This window comes from Silurus aristotelis, assembly GCF_946808225.1.
Source record: "Silurus aristotelis genome assembly, chromosome: 16".
NCBI lineage: Eukaryota > Metazoa > Chordata > Actinopteri > Siluriformes > Siluridae > Silurus > Silurus aristotelis.
In genome coordinates, this window is record NC_139589.1 from 16,762,696 (window position 1) to 16,777,610 (window position 14,915).

General features: G+C 35.8%; 1 protein-coding gene across 21 annotated transcripts in view; it reads right to left on the minus strand.

Annotated features, from left to right (window-relative positions):
- The window catches only part of fnbp1b (formin binding protein 1b), an 83,266-nt gene that overhangs the window by 32,235 nt on the left and 36,116 nt on the right, over positions 1-14,915 (minus strand). For all 21 annotated transcript variants that reach the window (XM_083565129.1, XM_083565127.1, XM_083565110.1 and 18 more), the window contains exons 2-6: positions 12,164-12,279; positions 9,760-9,816; positions 9,373-9,520; positions 5,542-5,604; positions 3,919-4,023 (exon numbers count right to left, since the gene is read on the minus strand). In XM_083565129.1, coding sequence (XP_083421255.1) covers positions 3,919-4,023; positions 5,542-5,604; positions 9,373-9,520; positions 9,760-9,816; positions 12,164-12,279 — 489 coding nt within the window. The remainder of the gene's footprint in view (positions 1-3,918; positions 4,024-5,541; positions 5,605-9,372; positions 9,521-9,759; positions 9,817-12,163; positions 12,280-14,915) is intronic.

Genomic DNA, 14,915 nt, shown 5'->3' on the forward strand with positions numbered 1-14,915 from the left:
TTCTACAACTGCCCACAGCAAATTTTACAGCTGCTTAACATTCAGCTAAGATGCACTAGCTGATGTTAGGAAATTAACCCATCTGTCAAGCAGTCTTCTTAATATTAAGACATTATCTATTTGCATTTTTCCAAAAATAAAATATTTGTTGATTCCATCATATATAAGGGTTACTCTTTTTACAAAGTAACTACACTTTCTGCTATCAAAACCAGGAGCATCTTTACTCTACTCCCTAACCTTGTTCTGCTATTACTAATCTTCTATTAAACAAATTAGTCAAAAGATTACTAATGACACTGTGTGAATGTAACTTTTATTTAGATTGCCTCAAAAACTGTTTAAATTCAGATGTATAGTCAGATATATATATATATATATATATATATATATATATATATATATATATATATATATATATATATATATATATATATATATATATATATAAAAAGAATATATATATATACTATTTTATTTTCTACCTGAATTGTTACTCACATGCTTATACATATTATGTAAATTGATCCTAATACCAGTGTATCAAGCTTTATTTTTTTATGTAATTACACTTAATTTATTTAATAATGTAAATTATGTCATAAATCTTTTTTAATCAAATCCTGTATATTAATATTCAGATTTTTGAACAGCAGGTTTCTGTAAGCTGCAAAACAAAATATTACATAATGAGCTAATTCTACTATGTTTTTTCTGCAAAAACAATTTAATTAGGGCAGGTTCTCCACATTTTATTTTGTTAATTGTTAATCAATCACAGGATGCTTCTTCTTGTCTGTAACGGGAAATTCTTTGGGATTTGCAGTTTTGCTGTATCATGAGGCAGCTGCTGATGGAACAATTGACATTAGCAATTTTAATATAAGCATACTAACTGTTTAATAAACAAACTACAACTGCAATTCCAAAGAATTTGCAACACTGTGTATACTGTAAATAAAAACAGAATGCAATGATTTGCAAATCTCAAAAGGTAATTTTTTATTTGTTTGCCACAACAGGTTCATTTCCTCTTTAGTCTGGAGAACAAGGCATCCATGGTTTCCAAAAATAATTTCAAATTTTATTTGTCTGGCCACAGGTTTTTACTTTGACTAATTTAGTTTTATATGACCTTCGGCCCAGAGAAGATAATATGGCTTTTTCATGACTGAGCTTAAACCTGCATTTGTGAATGACAGGGTAAACTGCGTTAACAGACAGTGATTTCTGAGTGTTTCTAAGCCCAAGCAATGTTGATTTTCAACCCTGTCCTTTGCAGACAAAGCTTTCTCCAGATTTTCTGAATCTTTTCATGATACTATGTACTGATTTGATATTCAAAATATTCACAAGTTGATGTTGAGAAATCAATCAATCAATCTGAAATGGTCCACATTTTGTAGACAGCTTTTTTTGCAGATTGGTCAAACTGTTCCCAATTTCACTTCTGAGAGAGAACTAAAATTTTCTCTAAGACTCTAGTACAGTAATTCACCGCTTTACCACGTTCAAATCTCACACCAACAGTTTATTATTTGCATTTGCCACATAACTAATTTGTTTAGCTGATTTACCTGGTCTCCTGCGGATAGCCTGACAGACCAAAAACGTAGGCAATTGATTTTTATAATGAAATAATGAAATTTATTAATAAAAATATAATTATTAATTATAAAATGAAGTAAAATGTTAATACAGTACAGAACTGTATACATAAAATAGCATTTTTGGGGTGCCGTCTGTTGCGTTTTTAGTTTTTTTGTTTATTGCAGGCGGTTTTGGAACGTAACCACCATGATAAACGGGGATTACTGTATACCCAATCATGTTACTGACCAGTTGGCAATTAATTTAATTAGTTGCAAAATGTTCTTTTTGTTGTGTCTTTTAAGTAACATTGACTTTTCCAGCTTTTGTTGCAAAGTGATGCATGAAACATTTTGTTTGAACATTTAATATGTTTTCTATGTTCAATTGCAAAATAAATATGGGTTAATGAGATCTGCAAATCATTGCATTCTCCTTTTTATTTACATTTTACATTTTCCCAACTTTTTTGGAATTGTGGTTGTGTAAAGGAATTGCTGCTTTATGTTACTAAAAAATAATTTGGGTCAAATTATTAAAGCTATACATGCATACATAGATGCATACCTACATACATACATACACACACACATACATACATACATACATACATACATACATACATACATACATACATATGTAATATTTCATGCAACTTTGAAGTATTTACGCTTACGTCACTATGTATTATTGGCACAATTCCTTTTCATTTCTTTGCTTGATATTCTAAGAATTCCCCCATATACATTTTTACTTCTACATATTGAAAAAAAAAAATTCTCTAGAATAACATAACCTACATACATATTGACATTTGCAGCCATGTGAGTGGTGAGACAGCAGAGCGAACAGACATTATCAAGGCTATGACTGGACAGGCCTTACAGTAGGCGTGGCATATGGGCTTGCCTATGGGTGCACTGGTAGCAACATACATATAGATACACAACTGTACCTGTGCACCTACCTTAAGGTAACATCGCTTCAATGCATGATCAAAACAACAACAACACAAAAGATTAGCTTGGAAAGGTTTTTGTACCCTTGAAATCTAACATTTTATATAAGCCACTACCTGTAGAAACACACTGATCAAATTATCACACAGAATTATACTCTTCACTCTGGTAAAAGCATTCTTACTAAAAAAGTGTGTAAGCATGATTCTGCTTCAAAACTCTAAAAGGAATTTTCTCTCTCCTCACGTGGATCACAACAGTATGGTAGCATCTGGAAATGATACTCTGCCTACACACCCACATCTGTTTCACATACACAGAAGGAGACAGAGAGAAAGAGAATAGAGGACTGAGAGAGAAAGGAAAGAAAAACAATGCCTGCACTAAAAGGACTCATTAGAGAAAAAATGTATGTGTCTTTGTGTCTATCAGACGAGATACATCCAAGTGACACACTCTGGACAGACTCACACACAGGACACACAGAGTCACACATCTCAATGTTCTAGCACTGCCACAGTGACAAAGCCGCAGTGACATAAGCAGAGGATGGGTAATGAAATTGTGTGAGGAGAGAAACTAGGAAACTAGGAGATTTTTCTTCACTGTACAAATCTTCATCATAGATAGTTGATCTTAATTTAAGTTAATTAATTTTATTTTATTTTTATTTTTTTACATCAAACACAATTAGTTTTTCTGGTACATAGTTTAGTCACTTTTAGCCTTTATAATTGCCTAGGCACATTGATTTCTACCACTTTTGATACAAAATATTGCCCAACTTCTAGCTCATCATGCAAAAAATACAATGTGTGTATGAAGTCCTAGTGGCAGTCATGTAGGTGGGACCTGTACTCGTATTTTGGGAAGTCTGTAGTGATAGCATAATTATCATTATTATACAGTGTTATTATAGCAATGCTTCCATTCTGTTCGAGTTTAAATGTCTGACTGCTCCTCATTTGTGTATTATTATATAATTATTTAACTATTTTTTTTTTATTGCTTTGTGTTCAAGCTACATGTTGATGGATTGAGAAAGTAACATCTGATTAAATCTGTAACACGGTTTGTATTTTTTGTGTGTGTGTGTGTGTGTGTGTGTGTGTGTGTGTGTGTGTGTGTGTGTGTGTGTGTGTGTGTGTGTGTGTGTGTGTGTATGTGTGTGTGTGTGTGTGTGTGTGTGAGAGAGAGAGAGCGAGAGAGAGAGAGAGAGAGAGAGAGAGAGAGAGAGAGAGAGAGAGAGAGAGAGAGAGAAGAGCATGAGAATATAAATCCTGCCTAAAACTAATCACATTAACCAGACCCAGGTACTGAAAAAAGCTAAGAATTATATAAAAAGCTGGAAACAATAACACACTCCTACCTTCTCAACATCTGCTTTTGTCACATTGATATCAGCATCCATTTTCTCAAAGTACTGCTGTGCTCGATCTGCCTCTTTACAAGATCTCTCAAAATTCCGCTTACACTGTAACATACACAAACAAATTCATGCACACAAACATTAGTATACAAGAACTTGCAAGGAAAGGAGCAAATAAAAAAAAAATATATAAATATATTGTTGATATATAATGACATTTTATCCTGTTAAACACCTATGTATATTTTAGCATGGTCAATCCACCGACCAAGGCTCCGCATGTGTGATACAGCAAGTCTACCTTCTGTGCCTCTGTGTTGCCTACAATACCCAGAGTACATGACATATACAAAATATAGTATAGTCCTGCAGCATGTAGTGTCATCTCCTTACATCTGGGTTTGATGGCATTTAATAGACTGGTATTATGACATCTGGGGTGTGAACCCACCCAATGGTGGCTCAAATATAATATCAAGTATTGCAGAAACCTTGTGGGCTGCCCCAATTAGCACTTTTTGATTTAATTAATACAATAAAATCAAAAAGTGCGAATTGGGGCAGCCCACAAGGTGCTGGCTATAGTTTCTGTAGTACTTTAATTCACGTTTTCTCAACATTCAACTGCCCATTACATGGGCATTACAATAAGTTGGTCAGTGTTAAAAACATTATCTGTGATAATATCAAAGAAGCATATTCATATCATTAATTAATTGTTTATTAATTGTAAAAAGCACATTAGGCATAGACGGACCATAATATATTTGTTTTTATTTTACATTTTCAACCCACAGAACCCAGTTACACTCACATCCTATCAACATACATACACACCCTGTCTATATGCTTGAGTTTAGAATTTGAGTAAATTTCAAGTCGCTTATGTACTTGTAGCCTTTTTTTCTTTCCACTCCTTTTTTCTTCCTTTCTTTAGTGCTTTTCTTTCTAGTTGTTTATTCAAAGAGTGACAATCGGTGCTTGTTTCACGAGTCCACAACCATTCCATCCTCCACCCACATAATGTGTTCTCACACACTCACACACACACACACACACACACACACACACACACACACACACACACACACAGACACACACACAGACACACACACACACACACACACACACACACACACACACACACACAAACACACAAGCACACACAAAGGCATAAACATTATTTTTTAATTTGCTTTCCAAACACACACATTTTTCCAGATGAGTTTGACACAGGCCTTCTGATATAAATCATTTAACCACCATCTATGTTTGTTTCTTGTGAACCAAATATTTTATATAATCAGAATTCATTAGATAAATGTATATATTCATCATATTTCATTTAAGTACTTTGAATGTTAGGGTAACTAGCTCTGTAAAGGTATGTAATTACCAGAATGGGGAGTGACATAGCATAATAAATTAAAGAAAATAATTTGCATCCTAATTTATGCAGCTCCCCAGAGAGAAATATGTGTCAGTGACATGCATTAAGGGGGGAGGGTCCTCTAAAATCTGTATTTACATTAAATATATTTAGAGATATTGACACACTTATTCAGTACAATTACCATTTCATTTATGTGCAGTGGATTAAGATATGGATTTAGATAAATTCACCTGTTCCAGTAGTTTACAGCTGGTCTCAATTTGTTGTTGAGCTTTCCGTCCATCATGGAAATGCTAAAAAAAAGAGAGAAAGAAAGAACAGAGAATTAGTGCATCTCTCTGTGTATGTGTGTTTTCAAGCATCACACTGTTGTGTGGCATTTATACCACAGTTCTGAAGTCTAAAGTCCTTACACTAGAGTTAAAAAACTCTAAGGAAAGTTGGCCTGCGTTCAACTATTGCATCTCTCTCTCTCTCTCTCTCTCTCTCTCTCTCTCTCTCTCTCTCTCTCTCTCTCTCTCTCTCGCTCTCTCTCTAATGCACACATACACACACACACACACACACACACACGCACGCACACACACACACACACACACACACACACACACACACACACACACACACACACACACACGCTCAAGGGCCCAACAATGGCACTGGTGTCTGTATTCACAAAATTATGATGAGTAGCTAAGAAGCCGAAAGCCCCAACCACTAAGCTAACACTATGTGTAATAACTGTGAATTTTGCCCTTAGAAGCAAGGTTCAAATAAAGTATCAAGCATCTGATCATTTGTCCCTACAATGTAGAGAATTTTTAATTAGAAATACAGAATTGTTACACATATACAGAGAAAAGTGGTCACTAATTCATTCAAGAGTCTGTGGATTCTGTGCATTTGTGTGGGACAAAATCTGCAGAGGTCTGTCTAAGTGAAGAGGACACACCGTCCAAAGAGGAAGAGGAAATAAGTAGAGTAGAAAAAGAGGAACCAGAAAAGTGGTAGCAGGTAATTGTGAATGAATTACAGATGAAAAACTTAAGTCAAAATCTAATGTAATGTCATCTTTTGCAAGGAATAAGACAGAGAAGTATCTTAACACAATTTGAAGCAAACCATTAATAATTTATTTTAACAACAGTTGCTAGATGTGCTTTTTTAAAGCAGTACTTTCAGTTTAATGCAACCATTATAGTAAAACAAGCAAGCTAACAGAACATGACATCTTTTAGATGTATTCCCAATATTTCCCAATAATAAAAAGAAAACTGCTTAATTGAACTGAAAAAGAAGAAATGTATGCCTTTAGAAAAGCCTTTAGGCCCACACGACAGTCTGTGTGTATGTCTTTGTGAGTGTGAGCGTGTGTAAGAGTGTGTGTGTGAGTGTGAGAGCATGCTTTGCATAAGCCCAAGGAGAGCTAACCCACTCACACAAAAGAAACGATTCTCAATTCATTATGGAGTGACAGCACTTCCTGTCTTAGTTAACCTGCACTGCCCTCAGGTTTCTCACTTCTCCCAAACACTGAGAAACTAGGAACCAGGAAAACACACACACACACACACACACACACACACACACACACACACACACACACACACAGAATTATGTATACACGCACAATCTGTGTACCGTGTTATTGTACACTATGAGCTTGGCTGATCTCAGAAGCTTCAAACTTTGTTTAGATGAATCATTAGATTTATGTCAAATAATTTCAGTCCAAATAATGTCATGGACTGCCACATCGTTATTGGTAAATTCTGTGTTTATAATTTGGGTAAAAGAAACATTAAAGTGAAATATGAAATGCACTCTCATGCAAGACATATTTGGTGTTTGACTTGTGCTTATTTGGTTGTGTTTTAGAGCTATCACACAATTAGGCTGCTAAGTATTCTGTGGTTTGTTCAGATGTACAGCTTATTAAACCAGAGACGGTATCTGATCAGGAGGAAAAAGGAAAAGGAGCTTTGCTGTATATTAGACCTATAAACCACAGATTAGGCAGGCATTATCCAAGATTGTAAGAACATTGGGCGAAGTCTATCTGCTGCAGATATTATTTTAATTAGCAATAGGATAACCGAATGTTTCAAAGCAAAGCCACCATTCAGAAATCAGTTATGAAAAAAAGTACTCCCTGTAATTCAATAACATTTCAAATCACATTAAAAAAATTGAAGTAAAAATTTTCTGCATAAGTCTTTCATTCTCACAATAATTTGGCCCAAGGCAACACTGCTTCTCTTTACAAAAATGCATTTCTTTACGAACATCTCTCTTAAGATCTCACCACCATTTTTCCTCTGTAGCATTTAAGATGTTGATTTGCTGGTGTGCTTTAAATTATTGTCCTGTTGCATGACCTATTGTCCTGTTGCATGCCCTGCCAAACTCCTGGTCAAATGGCCTCATCTTTGCCTCAGAAAAATTCAGATATAACATGGAGTTCATTGTAGTTTCAATGACAACAGGTTTCCCAGGACCTGTGACTGCAAAACAAGTACAAATTATCACCCTTCCACCACCATGCTTCACAGATCGCATGAGGTGTTTATGGTGATATGATGTGTTTGGCTTTCACCAAACATGTCCCTGTGCATCAGGACCTATGTCTGTATCAGTCTAAAGAAAATTATTCCAGAACCTTTTTGTGTTTTGTTTAGATGCAAATCTAGAAATTTCTTTTTTTAAAAGAAGTCCCTTTTTCCTTGCCACTCTTCCATAAAAGCAATACTTGTTCAGTCGTTTCTGTTTGTCTTTCATGGACATAAACATGAATTGTGCTTACAGAGGCTAGTAGGGCACAGTAGGGCAGTAGGGCACATGATGTAGCTCTTGGGTTTATATTTATATGTCAGAGCATTAAACAGGCCACATTTTCTACGATGCGCACTCTTGGGGAAATTAGAAGCTGTCTTGAAGGGTCTTCATTTGTAAACAATTATTTTTTACTGAATTTAGGACTGTCTGGAGATGGCCTTATAACCCTTCCCTGATTGATGAGCAGCAACAAGTACCTCTCTGAGATCAAGCCTGGTGTCCTCTCTTTCTGCCATGATATAGAGACACTGAGTGCCACAAAACACAAAATTACCAAAGGTTCTTCTTGATGACTACCAAATATTGTTTATATTATGCAACACATGGCTGCTAGTTATTCTCATGATCATTGTGGAAATAGGAAGTGTGTAGTTTTAATAATGTTTGTAATCTGTATTATTTAGACCCAGATAATAATAATAAAAAAATAATAATTGAAGGAGAGTGTTTTCTCTTTTTTCCATAACTGTACCAATTGGGCAGGAATATCCTTGGCCTCGACCAGACCCTATCACTGTTAATGCTCCCGAAGAAAAAAGTTCACACAGAAGAGCATGTAAATATACTGCTTTCATAGAAGCCCTGTGCACTCACTCACTCACACACACACACACACACACACACACACACACACACACACATACACACACACACACACACACACACACACACACACACACACACGCACACACACACATGCATAGTTGTATTAGTGCCGGTCTACACTGGCGGCATTGAATATTGGTGTATTTTTTCTCTTTCATGTCTTGATTGGGATCAGAAACTCATATCTGGAGAGGGTGGAAACACTGTGTGTGTGTGTGTGTGTGTGTGTGTGTGTGTGTGTGTGTGTGTGTGTGTGTGTGTGTGAGACACACACACACACACACACACACACACAGGAGATATATATATATATATATATATATATATATATATATATATATATATATATACACATAGAGAGAGAGAGAGAGAGAGAGAGAGAGAGAGAGAGAGAAAGAGAGAAGAAAAAAATTAAGCAGTATGAGCTAGAAAGCTGACTATTCTTATCCACGTCAGAAACCTCACTTGCACTCATTTGTGCAATCATTACATTCTTTACTGTTACTGTGTTGGATTTAGCAGTAGCAAAAAGCCAACACAATATCAGTAAAGAATGTAGTGAATCTATTTATTTAATAGACAAATGTTTAATGAAAAGGATTTGTGTTCGTAAGACTTACTGATTTTCTCTCTGTTTTGAGGTCTTGTGTGTACCGCGTGAGCTCAGTGATGATCTGTGATGTCATGTTCTCCGCAACAAGCTCGTGCTGCCCGGCGTAGTCATTCATCTCATTAAGGGATGCCAGAAATGCACGGCACCAAGTGTATCTAACACAGGAAATTACATCACAAGTAAACCCACAGTAAACTAACTGGACTAGCATCCTTCAAACGACATCAGATTTCAGACTGGCCACTATCTATCAGTTACTGCTGAATTTACCATAATAAGTCATTTATTTTCTCTTCATCAGAACATCACCTCTATGATTTAACAATTTCTTTGTGGGATCAATAAAGTATTTAAAAATAATAAAAAACAAATTTACAAATTTTGTTAGACTTACTTGCTCTCTTCTTCTTCCCTGGCATTCTTCTTAGGTTGGTACTTTTTAGACAAATTTCTAAAATAACAAATCAATAACACACGATTAGCAAAGAATTCAAATAATCTTCATTTTTGTACAACCCAAATAATTTTTTTGTAACTATGGATTATTCTATTAAACCTGGCAAGACTTGCAAAGTAAGCACATGGAAAAGCCAGTAGTAGTAGTACAGGCAAACATATATCAACCAGCATTTGTACTTTAATATAAAGTTAATGTAAAATAAAATAGTTACTGCTTAGCAACTAAGTCACACCACCCTCAACATCACGTTACCTACAATATTTAGTAAAGAATTAATTACAGCCTCCCCATGAACCATCATAAAGCTCCACTTAAATTAAATACACAATTTGTTATTAAACATTAATTTTATTAATTCACATTAGGTTTCTTTATCTTCAATGATTCTAAATTAGCAAAAAAATAGATCTTCTTTTTCTTCTTCTTTCGGCTGCTCCCATTGGGGTCGCCACAGCGGATCATCCGTCTCCATACTACTCTGTCTTCTACATCTGCCTCTCTCAAACCAACTACCTGCATGTCTTCCTTTACCACATCTATGAACCTCCTCTTTGGCCTTCCTCTTTTCCTCCTTCCTGGTGGCTCCATCCTCAGCATTCTCCTACCTATATACCCCATGTCCCTCCTCTGCACATGTTCAAACCATCTCAATCGGGATTCTCTCACTTTGTCCCCAAAACGTCCTACATGCGTTGTCCGTTATAAACTAATTTCTAATCTTGTCCATCCTCGTCACTCCCAAATCTCAGCATCTTCAACTCTGCTACCTCCATCTCCACCTCCTGTCTTTTAGTCAATGCCACTGTCTCTAAACCATACAACATACAAACTTTCACTTTCACTCTTGCAGATACCCTTCTATTATAAATCACTCCTGATATCACTCTCCTTCACCCACTCCACCCTGCCTACACTCTTTTCTTCACTCCTCCACTCTCACCACCTCTTCTCCCTGCAACTGCATCACTCCACTGCCCTCCCTCTCATTCACACACATGTACTCTGTCTTACTACTACTGACTTTCATTTTCCTTCTCTCCAGCATGTACCTTCAGGTCTCCAGGCTCTTCTCATGCTGCTCCCTACTCTCACCACAAATCACAATATCATCTGAAAACATCATAGTCCACAATGACTCCTGTTTGACCTCGTCAAAACGAAGGGCTCAGAGCAGATCCTTGATGCAATCCAACCTCCACCTTAAACCAGTCTGTCGTTATGACTGCAGACTTCACTGCTGTTAGATATAAGCAGATGTGCTGTTTAAAAAGCAAATGTACAATGCAGAAGATGGAACTCTCCTGTAAACTTACATCTCTCTATCATTACTATAAAAACCAGTCTGTTCAACTGTAATTTCCAATGTGGACAGTCTTAATACTGGTTTAAAAAAAAGACAAATTTACAAGGCTTAAGATGAGTAAATTCATTGTCTCAAAGCAGCTTTACAGAATTTAACAGTTAACGTGAACGATGTGTATGTTAAGGTGAACGATGTGCTTGAGGTTGAGCTTGAAACCTGTAAAGTTTGGCTTTTATTGTCCTTTGAAAGCCTTTTAAATATTTATTTAATATTTCTAACAATGCTGCAATAAATCAATGTGAAATGTTTAAAAGATATAAATTGTATGCAAGAGAAGATTTGCATTAAAATCACATCTGGGACTGCTGTGTGTGTGTGTGTGTGTGTGTGTGTGTGTGTGTGTGTGTGTGTGTGTGTGTGTGTGTGTGTGTGTGTGTGTGTGTGTAGGTGTGTTTGTGTGTGCGGTTGAGCCATGCAATATCTTACTCTCTAGGGGATTAAGGCAGTTTACCAACTGACAGCTCCATAGGGTTTTAAGGGGATTCAAAGCAAGTGTGTAAAGCAGAGTGAATCATCAATTTAATCTCTATTTAAATCAGGATTATTTAAAGGAGCGTACCTAGATACCATGTTAATACTTGTGTTCCTAAAACTAGCAAATTAATAGAGTTTTTTTTGTAAAAAAAATCCTTTACTGGATGAGCTGAACTGAATGAGGCTATTTGATTGATATTAACAGATGTTTAAGAGCTGCTATTATCGATTTAAGAACACACTAAAAAAGTATTAGCAGTAGCAGTAGCATCACTCTGTTCACTAGGGTACAGATGGCCAACGAGATTGTAACAGGGCAAGATTGATAGTTGACAACAACTTAGTTTACAGTGTACAGTTGAGTAATTGTAAGATGCTTTGAAAAAAACCCATCAGCTAAAAAAAAAAGCCGATGTAAATGCATCTGTGTATGTGTATTATGCCCCTATTTATAGCAAAACACACACACACACACACACAAAATTAAAAGTCACAACTCACCTGATCTGCTTTGCATAGTTGAGTTCGATCTCGGATCGCTCTTTGACAAATTTGGTGTAGCGCTCCACAAAATCTATACCCCACCCAGTGTGCTTCTCCAAGTTATCAAACTGATCCTAGAGAGAAAAAATACACAAAAATTAGCACATTATGCTTGTTCACTGGTTCACCAGTTTATAAACATGCTAGTGTTAATGTTGGTAGTCTCACAGACACTTCAGCTACACTGTGTGTAGGTGGAGTGTCTGACAGTGTAGGTGGAATGTGTGTGAAACTACCAACATTAACACTAGCCTGTTTATGTGTAGTTTATTGAGGTGTAGTTTAATGAAGTGCTATTTTGTAAACTGTAACTTCGGGACAGTCGCACTAGGTATGTTCTCTCTTGACTCGCGAGCATCAGGTTGCGCAATTAGCTCGATCACAACATAGTGGTGGATTCAAATAAAACAAACAGTAAATCTAAAAGCAGCAAATAACAGCAGCAGTAAACATATATTTGTCTGTCATATATATATGATATATATATCTGTCTGTCATATATATATATATATATGACAGACAGACAGAATACCAACAGAAAAACAGCAAATACATTTTAGCAAGGGAAGTCCCCCTCAGAGGCTTGCTAATTATTTGGCACCATGTATTTTGTAAATTGGACTAGAAACCTAAGAGATCTTTAACTGGGGAATTCTAGAGGATTTTTGTTTCAAGAAATCCAGGGGAAAATACAAAAGGGTGTATCCAGAATTCAGAATAAGATCTTTTGCATACTCCTCCCAAGATTTTAGCCCAATCTGAATTTTTTTTATCACATTATTAGCAATATTGTAAATGTGAATGATATCCAAAACATTTTTCAATTTGCAAAAAATATGACAGGTCAATCTATTATTATAAGGCAGAGCCTAATTTTTTATTTTAAGTTTAGAGCGTTTATAACCCCATGAGGCTAAGGCTGAAGGGTAAGGCTGAAATTCAGTATGTTTTCTTTAGCCCTGCCTTTAAAGTAGTGAAATGTTGTTGTTTGGGCATATAATGTAAAATAGACCATTGTGGACCAAATGATTAGATTTATTTTTTTAAGACTATTTTCAAGTAGTCTTACTTGTTAATCCCTCAGATCCACATTATGTACAGGTGTAACATTTACTTATTTATTAAAATTTTAATTTAGAATAGCTTTTATTTGTCACATATACATTATAGCACAGTGAAATTATTTTCTTCGCATATCCCAGCTTGTTTAGAACTTGAGGTCAGCCATGATACAGCACCCCTGAAGCTTACAGAGGGTTAAGGGTCTTGCTCAAGGGCCCAAGAGTGGCAGGTGGGCAATACTGGAGCTTGAACCTTAACCACTGTGCTACCACTTCCCCAATTTTTAAATGTTCTATTTAAAATTATCCCATCTAATCAGGGTTTTGCTCAGTTCAAGCTGGCTTAGTTCAAGCTGGCAGTTTCTTCCTGCAGACACAAACACATTTAACTCTAGGGTAAGAGTTTAATTTAAACACATTGTCAAAATCCCTACTGTTGTTTAAAATATATAATGATAAAAAATCTAATATGGTTTATAAGAAATGAAAATTAGTGGAATAAAAGTATAAACACACCTGGTCCAAAAAAAACCCAGTTAATTTTATACATTTCTTCCTTCCATTGAATTTTGAATTTACAACATCTGGATATTTTAGTATGCAACAATAAATACCAACCCAGCCCTAAAGGTAGGTTTCAGAAAGTACCAGATTCTCCAGCAACAGAAATTTGTAGTTGCTGCTGTTTAGAGGAAACCCCCATTTAGTCATTGGTGTGTTTGAAATGTCAGTGCTCTTTAGAATTCTATGTCTCAGTGACAATTCAAAGACAAATCAGATCTTAACAGTCCCACTTTCCTTTTCAATAACAAAAAATCCTCATACATTCAAAACATAAACAAATTCTCCTTCTATAAGTCAATGTGATGCAAAAAACAGCCATAGAGATAGTTTACATTGTACAGTTGAGGCAGATGTGTTATATCGGCAGTTTAAGAAGGCTGAAGGCTATTTACATAGAATGGAAATGATCATGAGAAACTATATGGGGATAATATACATGAATCAGTTGGAAAAGTAAAAGATAGCTAGAGAGAGAGAGAGAGAGAGAGAGAGAGAGAGAGAGAGAGAGAGAGAGAGAGAGAGAGAGAGAGAGAGAGAGAAAATACTGTAAAGTATCAGTTTGTGAAAGAGAAGGAGCAAGTTGGACTGAGGAAGGAAGAAAGGATGATAAAGAGAGAACAAAAGGAGCAGCACATTGTCTTATCATGAAAGTTAAGAAAAAGCTAAATAACATCTAAAGAATAAAAAACCTCATGCTCGCTCAGCATCATCCACCTGAAAGCCTGATGCACCACACACAGATTCAGATTCTCAAATAACTCAAGATAAAAGCTTAGGCCATCTAATGCAGTCTAATGCATTGATTGAAAATGTCTAAAACCAAATCAAACAATCTGATTACCATTCACAGTCTAACACCTACAGTATCAGCTGTCTCACTGTATGATTTCAGGGAAATATGATCTAAACTCTGATCTAAGATCTAAGCTTTGACAAAAAAACAAAGCTAAGAGGTGACAGAGTGGGACTTAAAGTGGTCTTATTAGTGGTTTTTGCATTTTAGTACCAGAATTAATTTATTTATAGAGCTCTAGATAAAGTCTTTGTGTCTGCCAAATATCATAAATGTTTTTCAAATAAAACAA